We start from the raw sequence: 15,969 nt of genomic DNA on the forward strand, positions 1-15,969 counted from the left end.
CTATGAATTTCATTTCAAGAGTAAAAAGGGCAGTACAAAATATTTCTTTAAAAAATGGTGTAGGTGGAGGGGAGAATATTGAATCTCACTTGGTTGGCTTTTGACATTTCTAAATACTTTTTTCTTAACCTATCACCCACTGGTTAACCTCACCTATATTAAACACACTTTTCAAAAATAGCTTTATTAAGATGTATTTCACGTATTGTATAGTTCACCCAAGGGTACAAAAATTGTGTGTATATACATATATATGTATATATACATTGTATTACATAAAAATTGTGTATGCACACGTATGTATATATACACACACAAATTTGCCATTTAAACCATTTTAAAATGTACAATTCAGTGGTACTAATTATACCCACATTGTTGCAAAATCATCACATTATTTCCAAAGTTTTTCATCCCAAACCAAAATTCTGAAACAATTAAGCAGTAACTCCACATTCTTCCTCTCCCTGACCCCTGGTAACACTGAGTCCATTTTCTGCCTCTATAAAGTTGCCTATTCTAGGCACTTACACAAATGATTTATACATTAGTCCTTTAGTGTCTGGATTATTTTACTTAATGTTTTTAAGTTTATTCATGTTGTAGCCTATGTCAGAACTTCATTTCTTTTTATTGATGAATAATAATTCTATCATATATATACATTTTGCTTTTCCATTCACCTATTAATGAACAGTTCTTACCACTTGTCAATCTCAAACATTAAAATACAAGTCTCCCAATTAAGCAGATTAAAAATATTTCAAGGCCTTTCCCTTTAACAATCATAAAGGAGAGGTTTCCCTTGCCCCATTAATCAATAAAATTTCAGTGTAAGATCATATTTCTTATTTTATCCAATAGTTTATAATTCATTAATGACGTTAATGACTTTGATGCTCAAAATGTACCAGATTTGGCCAGGGGCTGCCCCTCCAGGTTGGTCCTTGTTCTTTGACATGTCCCCCATTATTTCTTGACCACTTCCTTACTTCTAAGCATAAGGTGCCCCAGGCTCCTCTTGTGCTTTCCCTGCCCTAGTCTTGAAATCAGCCATTTATTCAGGAAGTCAAACATGTTTTCAGTATTTGCTATACTTATTTGAGAAGCTTGCTCCTCAATGTCATTTTATATTTAGTGCCATTTTAAACATTTATCTACAACCCAATAAATCTCAAGAGATCCTGATCTTGTGACCAAGATTCTCCCAATTACAACAATTTTTAACATAAACTGATGAGGCTGGCAAGGGATGAGAGTATTTACATTTAAAAACAATGTGGTTTTCACCTTGTACATAAGATAATGATGCTTCAGTTCCCTTCAAAATAGTCATCTTGGAACCTCACATAGTTTCCCCAACTGCCGTGCTATGTTCTTTCTGCTCTGGTAGCAGAAGCTGCGGAATGAATTTTGCCATGACATGTTTCATGCCAAAATCCCGTGTCAAAATTCCAGAGAGTAGATTTTGGAATCCCCAGATCAGCTTCTAGTTTTCACACTGTCAGTCACTGGTCTTTGTTGATTGCAACCCATACACATTCAGCATTCTCAGGTGTTCTGCTTGGTTCAGGCCTTCTAGAATATAGATCACTTTAAAGAGATTCTCAACCATCTTTGAAGCATTTGTGTCACAGTTTTATTTGTGCTGCACTCATTACATCATCTCCCAAAGCCTTCTGAATCATCTGAATAGTTTCTGCAGAGGAATATTCAAGCTTAATGCAAAATTTGATGCAGATTCATTGCTCTAGACGCTCAGTCATTTTGAATGCGATGGCCCCATAGTACACAGGCTTATTCAATGGTGTCTACGGTGTACACTGACTAATACAGTAAAGTCATCATTGCGTACTCATGCATTCCAGTCTACTCTCCTTGGTTGCCAGGTCACATTGCTGTCACTCAGACTGCTCTCCTTATATTAACAATGGCTGGACTTTTTCCAGACAGACCTCATATATATAAAACCATTGTATTCTAGGCCTCAGCATATTATGAGACTTTTGGGGGGGTCATATTAAAATTAATATTAAAAAAATAAAAACAATGTGGTTTTCAAACACATGTAAATAAAACACACCTCAGTAATTTTTGTATCTTTATAAATAATTTATTCTGTTTCTAGGTCCAATGTTGAAATTTACATGTTATTTTAAAGACAACTCATATATAGCTCACTGAAATAAAATGTACAAGAAATTTATGTGAGATAAAATATACATGAGAAAACCTTAAATGTTAACTTAATCTGCTCTTCTAGGGACATCAGGGCTTATAAAAGTGATATCAATACTTGTTTCTCTAAGTTTCTGTATCAGTTACTTGTTCCTGTTAAGTTCTTGTTGATCCTTCTGAGAGCATATTGTGCTATTGTGTCTAAGAAATTAGTGAATAACTAGGTTTTCCATTGTATCAGTACAAAGCATTACTTCATTCCTAGGCCCTCTCACAGAATCCAGTGTCTGTTTTCATAAAAGTATACTTTCTTTTTACTAAGTTTGTTAATAAAATCTTGTTAAGAAATTATTGAATCAGAAAGCAAATACAAGGTGTCTTTGTATTACAAAGGAAATCAATGAAGACTTAAGAAGATAAACATCTGGTTCTGGAGCAAAATTCCCACATGATCTTTTCCTAAAAAAGACCTTTTCCAGCTTGTTTCCAGACTTCTTTTACTCCTTTGATGCTTTCTTTTTTCACACATTTCCAGTATTCTTGAACACTTAGTTGTTGTGGTACCTGTTAACCAAAAATAAAAATAAGGGGCTATTCTCTGTAAGATTAAACATGATTTCATGTGGGCACTTTTATTATTTCCTACACCCCTCCAAAACATATTTGAGGTAGATTATGTTGTAAAAGGTGACTGCAACAGAACTGTACAATAAGGGTAAAAGATAAAATGAATGTGATGTAAGAATATCCAAAGGGTAACCAAGGAATGTAGACAACCATATGTGATACGAGATTCCTCCCTCATAAGAAAATGAAGACTTTGGTTGATCTTCTTTTACATATTGGTATTAAAATATAATTATTTAATAATTTTTCCTTTTATAATATTTCCCCTTTCCTGATGTACTTTATTTAGCTATGTGGAATAAAAATAAACCTAAAAGTTTGATTTAACCTTCGTTAAAATTAAAAAGAAACTAAAGGTCACAATACATTTGATGAGAAGCCTTAAGAATATAATTCATTTAAGTGCTGAGTTAAAAGTACTGTGTGGTTATTATCTCTCTCAAATAAATAAGAAAGTGGAAGTTGGACAACACTTGCACTCTGGTGAGCACAGGGGCATAGCACTGCTGGAAACCTACCACACTGAAGCAGAGTCTATTTCAGATTGTGTATATGTCCTTTTCCTATTGCTGATTTAGAACTCAGCTCTTTAATACTTTCTGAGAAATAGTAGAGGCTCCTGGGCATATTAAATTGTTAACTTGAAAAGGTTGGTGTAACTTCCAGGAATATTATTATTAACTTATGAGGTGTTGGATGACTACAAAATTTGTTAAGACATGTTTGCTACTGGAAATCATGTTTGTTCATGACAAACATGACATGGCAGAACATGAATGTGCTTTTTTAAGTTGTAAATAGATTTGTTTTTGTAAAGCCACCATATTTTCTCTCTCGTATCATCCTCTCTTCTGGCCTAACTGCCTACTTACTATATGGTCCTTTCTGGACCTGGGTTTCCAACCTGCACACGGCCTTGCTGAGAGAGCTTCTAGCAGATTCTCACCTAAATTAAATTTTGGGTTTGATCTGTTCCTGTTACTGGCCAATATGTGAATTTGAGTGAATAATGATAATGGCTAACATCAACTGCAAGTGTCTCAGCCACTATACTAAGTATTTTACACTTAATTCTCATAATAATTCTTTCTGGTAGATCCTATTAGTTTCCTCATTGCACAGATAAGAAACTGAGACTCAGAAAAATTAAGTGGTTTTATAAGATTTGGTAGTTAATGGGTGATAGAGCTGGGATCTGAAACTAGATGTGTTTGCCCTGACTGGTGTGGCTTGTTTGGGTGATGTCCTGCAAAGCAAAAAGTCACTGGTTCCATCTCCAGTTGAGGCATGTACGAGAAACAAGCATCGATGTTTCTCACATCGATTTTTCTCTCCCTCTTTCTCCCTCCCTTCTCCTTCCTCTACAAATAAATAAAATCTTAAAAAAACAAACAAACAAACCTAGGCGTCTCTAACTGTAAAGCCCAGAGTAAATTCTAGGCTATGATATCTGAATAATGGTTTCTGATTAGATTCAGATTTTAAAAAAAGGCTAAGAAAAATGCTGTATCACATCTATAGGAGATATCTCTTTACAGATGATGAAAACTCCACTTAAGAAGACACATTTCCTCAAATTCTAGGTTTAACACCATTTAATTACATGTAAACATGTTATTTAAAAACTCAAAATCTGTTACCCATAAACCTCGGTGCATCCTGTTTTTTAACACCCCAAGGAACTCTCCATGACTAAGACATTCATCACCATCCAAATCAAAGATCTTGAAGACAGTGTCCAAAATATTGTTTGAGAGCTCCTGTCCTGTAGCTACTTTCACAGCTCTCTTAAATTCTGCTAAAAAAGAAAACATAAAACAACTCATCCATCATGTGAAACAATCCAAGTAAACAATCTAATTTTTCATAATTTGAGAACTAAAAATATATCTATTAACTATATGGGAACTAAAACAAAAAAAAAGTATTAAAAATGTATTTATATGTAAATTTGGCTGCATGTGCCATGGAAGTACTGTATTTTGCTGTGCACAATGCACTTCCATGTGTAATGCGCACCCACGTTTTTGTACGCATTATACACAGGCTTACTATACCCATGTACAATCCGAATCTTTATTTTTCCCTCAAAAATTTGGGCAAAAAGTATGCATCACACATGACAAAATATGGTAACTGCAAGTGGCTGTTTTAATTTAACCAACGTTTCAAACACTAGTATTTAAACATTTCCTTCTCTCTCTCAGAGAAAAGAAAGTAAAAGCGAACAGAGTAATTGTGAAATATAAGTGTTGTGCTATAAATCTAGAACAACATCAATGAATTTAGTAAAAGGCCAGCCCATTGCTTTTACTGATAACTGGCACCTTGGTTGGCATCATCTAGTGTACGAGATAATAAAAATTAAATGGTTCATAGAACTTACCTAGTCTGATAGGGCGATGAGCTAAATTAAACATCTGCATGGCAATTGCAAAGTCTTCCAAGTGGGTTGTAAAATGACAAAATGACTTGAATTCATCCAGACTAATACTCTAATGAAACAAAAGGGAATTATTACAATTTTGTAGTTACATTAAATAATCTTATGAAATAAGTGTGAGTTCTCTTTTCTATCATAAATCTTATGAATTTCTACCTTTCCAAGCAAGTCTATTAAAAAGCTTAAGATGCAGAATAACAAAATTATAGATTTTAGTGATTAGGATGAATCCCAAGAGATTAATGGCAGGGCATTGGGTTTCACTACAGACTGCATAATATGTGAATGAAATTGTGCACTGCAAGACTTAAGAGTGGTCCTGTGTAATGGACTGATTCTGCCTCTTCAATATTCTTGTGTTGGATAACCCCCAATGTGACTTATTTCGAGATGGGAGGTCATAAGAGTGGGGCCTGCTGTCCTGATAGGCCTGCTGTCCTGATAAAGAGACATCAGGGTGCTCTCATTCTGTGTGTGGGGAGGAGAGGCCTCACCAGACACCAACCTTGCCAGCACCCTGATCTTGGACTTCCAGGCTCCAAAACTGGGAAAATTAGTTTGTGGTTTAAGCCACCGAGTGTGTGGTATTAATGGCAGCTTGAAGATACTAATACATCTTGTTAAGTGGCCTACCTCCTAGCTTTTCTTAGTTTTATCAGTGGAGATACCACTGGGTTTTGGAGTTACATGGACCTATGTTGAAATTCCTGTTGTGCCATTTACTATGGCATTATATATTTAATAAGGTAAAATGTCAGACCTGTCATAGTTCTTGGTTTTTAAAGATCCCTTTATAAATTTGAGACATTGGTCTATTACATGGGATCCCAGTATTTCCCCCCATTTTGTTAATTTTTAATTTGGACTTTGATTATAATTTTTGGGGGAATGAGGGGAGTCAACAGATTTTTAACTTTTAGGTAGTAATTTCATAAAATTCTTTTAAAGCTTTTGGGTTTGCTTAGAAAGACAGGTATACCCCACTCTGTTTCCAAGTTTCCTTCTATTCTTACTCAGTTTCCTTTCTCTTTAACATTTAATTCTTTGATCCATCTGGAATTTATTTTCAAGTAATGAGTGAGATAGAGACTTAACCTTCATTTTCTCAGATGGCCAGTGAATTGTCCTAATGCCATTTAATACTTCTTTACCCAATTAATTTGTAATATTAGTTTACAAATACTAAATCTGCATGTGTATTTGGCCCTATCTCTGGATTTTACATTCTTGTCAACTGATATGTCTTGTCAAATTAATTGAACTGTTTTAGTCACCTATGTTTGATGATACATTTTAATACCCTGGCATTTTTTTTTAAAGACCATTTTTTTAGAGCATTTATAGGTTGACAGCAAAACTGAGGAAAATCCTATTTCCCTGCCCCCTCAGAATTTGTTTCCATATAAACTTCATGAACATGACTCACTCCTTTCTTCTTCTACATCAGCCTCTGAGAATGGTGTTTTTTTCAGATGGTGGAGCTCCAAGATGGCAGAGCTCCACCACCTGAAAAAGTCCAGGTCTCCGAGCATCACATGGGTGGTCTCCCACGCACCATGATGGAGATGTGGAATGGTCAAGAAAAAAGCCTTCCATGTGTGAGCCACAGCGATTTCAGTGCTAGTGTGTAACTGCAGCAAACAGGCTGTTCTGATTGGTATGGCCATCCCTCTTACAGACTAATTTAAAGGAGAACTGTATTTACAATGCTATGACTTTCTATTCAATCACAGAGTATCTCTATAATTAGATAAGTTTTATTTCATATCCATCAAAACTTTAAAGTTTGTTTCCACATAGTTCCAAATATTTCTACTGCAATTATAAATGCGATCTTCATTACATTATCTTTTTCCTCACTATAAAAAAATCTTTAAAATTACATGAATGCATGCCCATTTAAAAAAATTTTTTAAGAATAATATAGTAAAAACAATACATAAAGTAAAAACCCCTTGAAATCTCACCATTGTACATTAATTGTTTGGCATTCATTATTTCATATACATAAACACACACATATGGTACTACATTTTCTCACCTGGAATTTTTACACAGGACAGCTACTTCTGATATAGTATTAGCACTGTAACAGGCATTTTATTTATGTTTATTGTTGCTAATTTTTTTTCCATTTGATTTTCTTGGGTTCTCTTTGTTTGCATAATCACCTCATATGCAAACAAAGACAACTTTCACCTCCTTTCACATTTTTATACTTCTTAATCTTGTTAATTTGCACTGGCTAAGATTTCCTGAACAAAAAAGTGATGGCAGTGACAGTGGATATTCCTGTCTTTATCTTGACTTTACTGCAAATGCCAAACTCACAGCTGTTATACATATTCTTAGTCGACAGTTTAATAAGAAAATACCAGGTACAGAACTTGCACTTTTTGTACTTATTTTTATACTTGATTTTATACTTAAACAATAGAGAGCAGCTCAGCCTTGGTTAGTTTGGAAGTCACTTTACTTAATTATATAAATGTATCTCATGTATTAGCTCATGTTCATCACAAGCATAACAAAGAGCCATACCAACCTCTCCTGCTGACAACTTCTCTCTCACATTTTTCCAATAAATGTCTTTATTTTCAGTGTTAGTGAAGAAAAGGAGCCACTCCGCAAAGTCTTCTTTTCTCATGAAAGTCAAACCTTTAGAGAATTGAAGGAACTCCATTTCTTGGACCTCCGTCTGTAGATTCTCCATAAACCTAAATGTTAAAGTATAGAGCTGACAAAAGTGGCCAGTGGCTTTCAAAAGTCACATCATCAATGGGGCTGTGCAAGCACTTCCGTGAGCTACACAAAGCATAAGTGCCATGGCAAGGACTGTGGGAACCAAGCCCTGGCTGGTATGGCTCAGTGGATTTGGTGCCAGCCTGTGATCCAAAAGGACTGTGGAAACTGGAGGGTCCAGCAGCTGGGTGCTTTAATCTGACTCCCTATACGCAGTTTGTGCAAACTCCACTTGACAATGTACATTCTGACAAACTTCGACTTAAAAAATTAGTAAAGAGGTATTGCTTTGATACAGCCATAGAAAATTAAAATGTATGGAAAACAGTATTTTCTAATATAGAACAGTTATCAATTAATCAGATAAACTTAAGTTGGGATTGACCAAATTTGATCAATGTAAATTAATGGCTTTGCATCAAAAGCTTAGATTTACCAGAAAGTATTTATAATCTTTTGGACAATAACATATGTCTATGTGACTCAATAGTCTGTTTTTTTTTTTCAAATAAAAACAAACAGTCCATGCCTCTGATTCTGTTTTGTCAGTTTATTTTGATCCCACATATAAGTGGGATCATATGATATATGTCTCTCTGACTTATCTCATTTAGCATAAAATCTCCAGGTCCATTCATGTTGTCACAAAAGGTAAACTTTCTTTCCTTTTTACATCTACATAGTGTTCCATTTTGTAAATGTACCACAGCTTTTTTGTACATTCATTGCATGGACACATGGAACAGACTGATAGCTCTCAGAAGAGAGGGGGCGGGGAGACTGGATAAAAGGTAGAGGGATTAGTTGAAGAACATATATGCATAACCCATCAACACACACAACTGTGTGGTGATGGTCCGAGGGAAGTTGGGAAAGGGGTGGGTGGAGGCAGGCAGAGGGGGGGGAAATGGGGACATCTGTAACAGTGTCAACAATAAACAAAAAACAAAAAAAAAACCAAACCAACACATGGTACTTGGATAAAACTGTCATTAACAGCTTCTTGAGACATGTAGAAGTTGAAAGACTATCAGGTTAAAAAAAATACCTTTGAACAAGAACCCAGAAATGCTGCACCTGATTTACTTATAATGTAAATCATGTGAAAAGCATGATTACCTCCATGAACTTTAACATGCTGCAGATTCCTTACTCACATTTCCACATGTTCAATGATCTGTACTCTGTCATGTCACAATTTAGTGGGAATATACATGGGGTGAAAAGAGGTCCAGTCTAGTTCAGTGGGAGGAGAGCTGCCACTTCTCCCCCACACCTTAGAAGCATGAAGGGAGTTTGATTTTAGACTTCTGTGGTAGGTGAGAGTCTGAACGTATTCAATACACATATTTATCAATGCTATGTGTCTTCTGGAGTCAAAGCAGAATTTTATGTAAAACTTGAAGCATTTCAAATTTGGACTGAACAAAATCTACTGATATGCTTCATCCTTTGTTGTACTGTGTACCGTGATGACATTCAATTTTTTCTCATTAGGATTGTTATAAAAATGCTTTACTTGCAAATAAGTGTACAGTGAATTAGGGAAGTGGAAAATATAGTGTAAGAACATGAGTAACTGGTTCCTTCCCTTTTTCTTTAGGCTCTATCTGAGGCTGAAATATAAACTTAACTGCTGATAAACTGTATATTATCTGGTTTAAGCTACTTTCATTTTAACTAATTATACTACTTTTGAAGAACATAAGTATGTTATATGATAATAATCTTTCTAAGTCTAAAATTATATATCTTGTTAGGCCATGAAAATTTGGAATATGATATTGAATATGTGTTGAAGAATTTACAATACATAAGGCCACCAGATGCACTCTGAACACATTTAAATAGTTTATAAATTAGTGGACTAACTGGAAGCTTCTCCTTGGCTGGGTGTTTAGGCCCTGTGTACTGGAGCTGGCCCACAGCAGCTGTGAGCACGGACTTTCCAGGTGTCATCCACCTCTGCTTCATGTCGGACAGCTTGAGATCAGCTTGCTGGAGTATTCATTCACACCATAAATCTTAAGTGTTCTCCCAAGTCTAGGTGGTTCTTCCTAAGAGCTGAGCATAAGACATACTTACTAGCACACTACCTTGGTATTTATGAAAACTCTTTGTGAATTTAGAACACCCTCTACTAATAAGGGGTATTTCAGAAGTTATAAAAATCCCAGTCCTAAAAAGTACATGGGTATCAAAACTTGAGACCATTTTCTTTCCTTTGTAACTACTTCCCTAATATATCTTAAGTCATAGAATTATTTTCAGCTTTAAAAATTTATTGAAATAAAAAATGAGGTCAGATGTACCACACCAGAAATAATCTCAGGGATTACTTCTGGTCACTATTTCTAAGGCTAACCATCACCAGTTTTAAAGACTGAAAAGAAATGCAGAAGAAGAAAAGTCCCCAAATAAAGTAGGAGAGAAGAGGGAAAAAGAATCAGGAAAAACATAACAAAACAGAAGCACTGTTACAGAGGGACAGACGTCATCGACAGCTGCCTGAGTAGACTGAATATCTCTGAATAATACATGTGCTGATAAAGAACTGAATTTTCACATTTAAATTATTTGTTGATGTCATAACAACAATAAACAAACAACAAAATTCCAGGAGACAGAACTTAAATTATATTTCAGTTTTTATTTAAATGGCTAAGTGGTATTCCTGTTGGAAAATCCCGCAACTAGTTGTAAAAGTAAAAACAACAAAAAACAACACTAAAAACAAATCAAACCACAAATTTATCCACATGCTCCCTCATTAACTGCTAAGTTTCTCTTGACATGTGCTAGTATCTACTTAATGTGCCTGTAACTCTGGTGCACCTACCCACTGACCAGAGACCTGTGGGACTAACTCTTTTAGAAATTTTGTGACCTCTTGCACCTTTTAAAACAAACCTGGGTCTAAATATCTCCTCTTCAGTTTCTGAGGTCTATGACCCTGGACCAAGTTCTTTAATCAGATCCCAGTCATCAAAGGGAAGACTACCTGTCCCAAGTTTTCAGGATAGGTAAACAATACATGTAAAAACACTTAAAACACATTCCAGGCATATGGTAAGTAAGTACTTGATAGACAGTAGCTTGGGATGGCCCTGAGCATGTTTGCAATCATCTTTCCCTTTTCATCCTACTCAAGCCCAGACTCAGTTTTTCATTGCTTCTGCTGCTGTCTTGCTCCTTGGGCTTAAAAAAAAATAAAAAAAAGTAAATGGTAATTTTCACAGTCATATACTATAAATAGTATACTAGTGTCATAATAATAGGATACTTGACTTGAGTGGCTTAGATACTATTTTCAAGGTCATGTAGATGGAATCAGAATTTAGACCCAAGTCTAATAAAATTCAAATTATATTTTATTGTTTATGTTATGACAATTGCCCCAATTTTGTCCCCTTTACCCCCCTCCACTTAGCTCCTTACTCCCTCAGGCAGTCCCCACACTGCTGGATGTCCATGTCCACGGGTCATGCATATATGTTCTTTGGCTAATCCCTTTTCTTCTTTTAACCAGTCTCCATCTTCACCCTCTCCTTTGACAGCTGCCAGTCTGTTCCATGTACCATGTCTCTGTTTCTACTTTGCTTGTTAGTTTATTTTGTTCATTACATTCCACATACAAGTGAGATAGTATGGTATTTCTCTTTCTCTGATTGGCTTGTTTTATTTAGCATAATAGTCTTCAGGTCCATCCATGTGTATGCAAAAAGTAAGAGTTCCTTGTATGGGACATAGTGAAAGCAGTCCTGAGAGGGAAGTTCATAGCCCCTTGGGCTTTGACAACCTTCTTCAAGTGCAGCTTAAAGAAAGCCAAACCATAGCTGCACATAGTGGTACCAACATAAACTCACTGTCTACACCTTTATTGGGCCCTCAACCCTTCCAACAGCCTCTGCCAGCATGGAAAGCTCTTTTTCAGTTTACACAGTGGCTATTTCAAGCCCTCCACACCCTCTACAAATCTATACCCATTGGCTTTGTTTGTTTTCAGTAAATGACCCTGCCCCAACTTCCTAGAGAAGTTAGAAATCATTATTTAGGGAGTTCTCTCATTTTCTTACTATCACTACAGAAATGTAACAGCACTCAGAAAAGGGGATGGCTAACTTATCTACCTGTCATCTGAATTTTACCTCTACTCCTGTGTTTCCTCTTCTGCAGGCAACTTATTCTGGTCATTCCAATTCATTCCTGTATTGTTTCCTCTTTACATCATCATCTAACATGTGGGAAAAACTTTCATATACTTTCCCTTCTGTTAGTGCCTGCTTTCTCTTCTTTTTTTGTAGTCAACCTTCTTGGAATAGTTACTATTTATTTCTCTCCTTACCCCCCTGCAATCTGGTGTCTACTCCCACTGACAAGGTCTGAGCTACACTCATATTCTTTGCTCAACTGATTCTTACTTGTGTTCTCCAGCTCAGTGGACAGGCATCATCCCATTATTTACTGGTTCCATTCAGAAACCAGAAATACTTGACTTCTACCTTACTCGTCCTCTCCCATCTCCAGGTACTATTAACTCCTTCCCTGAAATAACCCCTCAGACTCTTCCACTCCTCCCTATTCCCACTCCTACCACCTCAGTCTAATCACCACCACTTCTCTATCAGCCAGGCAGCTGCTAACTGACCTCCTTGTTTTCCTTTGATTTCCTCAGCTATCTACTCGATCTGACATCACCTTCCTCTCTTGTAGTTCCCTGCTGTTTTTGCCATGGATTAAAAAACCTTCACAATTTTGCCTGTTTAGCTTTCTACTCTCTTTTCTTCCTAATTCCTCCATTGCCATGTTTTTTCTTGTAATATATATTATTTTATCTATTAAGTAATCAATGAATTCAGACAACACTGGGTTGCTAATTCTTACCAATTTTGCAAATATGAATTCTTTTCCTAACTGGAAAACTGAGAAAATTAACTACCTGTAGAGAGCAACAGCCTATCATTACATCAATTAAACTATTCTGAAGAATAACGGCAGACAAAATATTTCCGAGAATTTTTTTCTTAGATTAAATTCATTGTGTATTACCAACACAGAATAAACCCATTTAGTACTAGATATTCTATCTATTATCAGTCAGTCTAAATCAAAATTTAGGGTGGAAAAGTAGATGGTGAGATAGTGTTTCTTCTCATGTCTTATGATGGGGGGTAATTTCTGCAAGGGCCAAAGATTAGATAAAATCATCAAAATTTTGTAAAGTAAAATTTGACTTGGAGATTTAAACAAAATTATTGTTTTATTGGAGTGCAAAACAGACTTAAAAAAACTTTTTTTAAATCCTCATGTGATGTTTATGGATCCCAGAGAGGAAGGGGAAAGATGGGGGGCGGGGGAGGGGGGCAGAGAGTGGGGGAGGGGGGGGCAAGAGAGAGAGAGACATCAATGTGTGAGAAAAATGTCGATTGGCTGAGCCCTGACTGGGGATCAAACTCACGACCTTTTAGTGTACGGGACGATTTATTCCAGTCACCCAAGCCACCTGATAAGGACCAGACTTTTAAAGTAATTGTTTTTTTTCCCTAAGCAAAAAGTCTACATTTACTAAGAAATGTTTTGCCCAAGAAATTTCTACATTCTTTTCTGTGAACAAAGATATCTGGAATACTGTTTGTTAAACTTGACATCAGTATCTTTTTGCTTTGTATATTATTATTGCTCTGTAACTTTGGATTTTTTGACAAGTTTAATCACATTACTGGCATTATTTCCAGAAGGCTTTATAAAGACTAGGAAGCCTGCATAAAATTCATGTACATTCTCAATAGCTTTTTTTAATATTTTATTGATTTTAGAGAGGAAGGAAGAGAAATACTGATATGTTGTTACACCCATTCATGTTATTCGTTGATTCTTAACCAGGGATTGAACTCACAACCTTGGTGGATTGGAATGATGCTCTAACCAACTGAGATAACTGGCCAGGGCCTCAATATTTTGTCTTGAATGACTGTGAAAAACTACCAAATTTTTAAGTTAAAAATTGGTTAACAAAATTTTAAAAAATTGGCCTGGTGATAAAAAAAAATAAAAGTTATGTCCAATTCTCTGTTCTGACTTAAAACAAACAAACAAACAAACAAACAAAACCCATCTCTCTGAACCTTTAAGTAGTCAATCGCTGGGGTAAAAGACTCTGAGAAAGTTATACCTGTGTTTTAGTTTTGATTTGTTTTCTTTGGGAAAGAGACTGTGGACACTCCAAGCTGAAGAAGCTACCCGAGAGAAACAGATGAGGAAATGCAAAGCGAAAGGAGCCCTCAGGAAGCATCTGCCTGCTGGGCAAGAAGCTGTGAGAGGCCTCTGAAAGTCACTGAATTGACATGAGATGAGCATGCATTCTGAGTGCTGACCACATGTTCTGTCCTGTGTGTTTCACATACACTGTCTTATCCAACTCTCAGGCCCACCTCATATTTTTCTTGAAAAAAAAAAAAAAAGTAAATGTACAAATTTTAACAGCTTCAATTATATGTACAGTAAAATAAAAACTTGCATTAACAATTGGTGGAGCTGGTATCATAGGATCAGTGAACTGGGCTCCTTTTTTTTGCTTAGGCTGTAGACTTTAGTGGCCTGGAATCTCCAGGAGTGAGGGTTTATTTATACAAGCCAGCACTGTCCTTGGACACATTGTTATTAAACTATTAGGATGATACACCCATATTACATATGAAAAAACTGAGCCCCTAAAAGGTTAAGTACCCTGTCTTAGGTCAGAGACAAAGTAGGGGCACCAGGATCTGGACCCTGTCTTAGCCAATCTGATGCTGGGGATGGGGTGGCAACCGAGGCTTTTGGGTCTAGTGACAGGACAAGTGTGAAGGTTCACTGGCTAGGGGGTGGAATGGGATGGCAGGGTGAACAGGTCAGCATCTTCCTGCCTGCAACCCCTGTCAAGCCTTGATACTAGGTCAGCAAGCTGGGAAGCATGGCTGTGTGCTGGGCTGAACTCCCAAGCCCCTGCTTATGGGTGGACCAGCTAGCTACAGGTAATTACATTCCTGGAGCTGGAAACCCAATCAAGTCCAATTCTGGTCTGGAATGTAGCAGAGGTGAGTGGGCCTTCTACCTCACCATGGGTAGAAAGAAGGAGCCCAGGGGCTGACATGGGCAGGCTGTGCCCTTGTGCCCAGCAATACAGTTGATACTGAAGACTTCCAGGACCCATGTCAGTCATCTGTATTCTCTGTAGCCTCCACCAAGCCAGGTCTGGCCTAGAGCGAGAGCTTGAAAATGTTTGCAGCAGTGAGTCTAAGGGCCAAGGAAGGAAGGTGCCCAGTGTGACTGTCTTGTTCTACCCTCCCCTAAACTTAAATGGGCTACTTCTTCCACCAGAAGGACAGTCAATAACCTCTAGAATTTGAATAGCTGAGCCCAAGTCCACCTCAGATTTTTTGTGTGGAGGAAAGAATAGTAATGTGAATGAAAGGGGAAAAAAATAGAAGATTACAAAGGAAAACATTTGCATGAATTAGAGATTGTCTCTTTTCTGTTATTAGATTATTATAAAGTTGACTATTAGAATTTATAGTTTTATAGTTTATATTTACTCAATTCTGTAAACTAGGCAGGACAGGACAAGTGTCACCATGTAAATTTTTTAAAGACTGAAAAAAAGGTACAGTTGACCCTTGAACAATGTGAGTCCATGCAGTTCAAACTTGCATTGTTTAAGGGGCAACCAAACTCAGATTTTCTTCAGTTCTTACCTGTAAAATATCCCTATGTGAACATAAATATTTGCAATTACCTTCGAAATTCTCTATAATGAAGTTTTCTTTCTCCTCTTTTTCCAAAGAAACATATCTGAAGGGTTGTGTTAATTTCAGGTTCTTTCACTTTTGGCTCCTATAAAAAATGTTACAGTAATTTCAAGTATTTATAACCAAGAACTAAAATAGACCCTGTAGCCTGAACTCCCAGGACAATACCACAAAAGACTCTAGTAACAACAA

General features: G+C 36.5%; 1 protein-coding gene across 3 annotated transcripts in view; it reads right to left on the reverse strand.

The window, feature by feature from the left end:
* Positions 1–2,091: 2,091 nt before the first annotated feature.
* The window catches only part of MICU2 (mitochondrial calcium uptake 2), a 100,175-nt gene continuing 86,297 nt past the window's right edge, over positions 2,092–15,969 (reverse strand). For 2 of the 3 annotated variants that reach the window (XM_054587989.1, XM_054587991.1), the window contains exons 8-12: positions 15,765–15,862; positions 7,794–7,965; positions 5,192–5,300; positions 4,446–4,603; positions 2,092–2,742 (exon numbers count right to left, since the gene is read on the reverse strand). In XM_054587989.1, coding sequence (XP_054443964.1) covers positions 2,638–2,742; positions 4,446–4,603; positions 5,192–5,300; positions 7,794–7,965; positions 15,765–15,862 — 642 coding nt within the window. In that variant the 3' untranslated portion in view covers positions 2,092–2,637. The remainder of the gene's footprint in view (positions 2,743–4,445; positions 4,604–5,191; positions 5,301–7,793; positions 7,966–15,764; positions 15,863–15,969) is intronic. The other variant, XM_054587990.1, reaches the window with a different exon arrangement.

The sequence above is a fragment of the Pteronotus mesoamericanus genome, unplaced genomic scaffold, assembly GCF_021234165.1.
Source record: "Pteronotus mesoamericanus isolate MK-2021 breed Mesoamerican mustached bat unplaced genomic scaffold, CSHL_Meso_final scaffold_125, whole genome shotgun sequence".
NCBI lineage: Eukaryota > Metazoa > Chordata > Mammalia > Chiroptera > Mormoopidae > Pteronotus > Pteronotus mesoamericanus.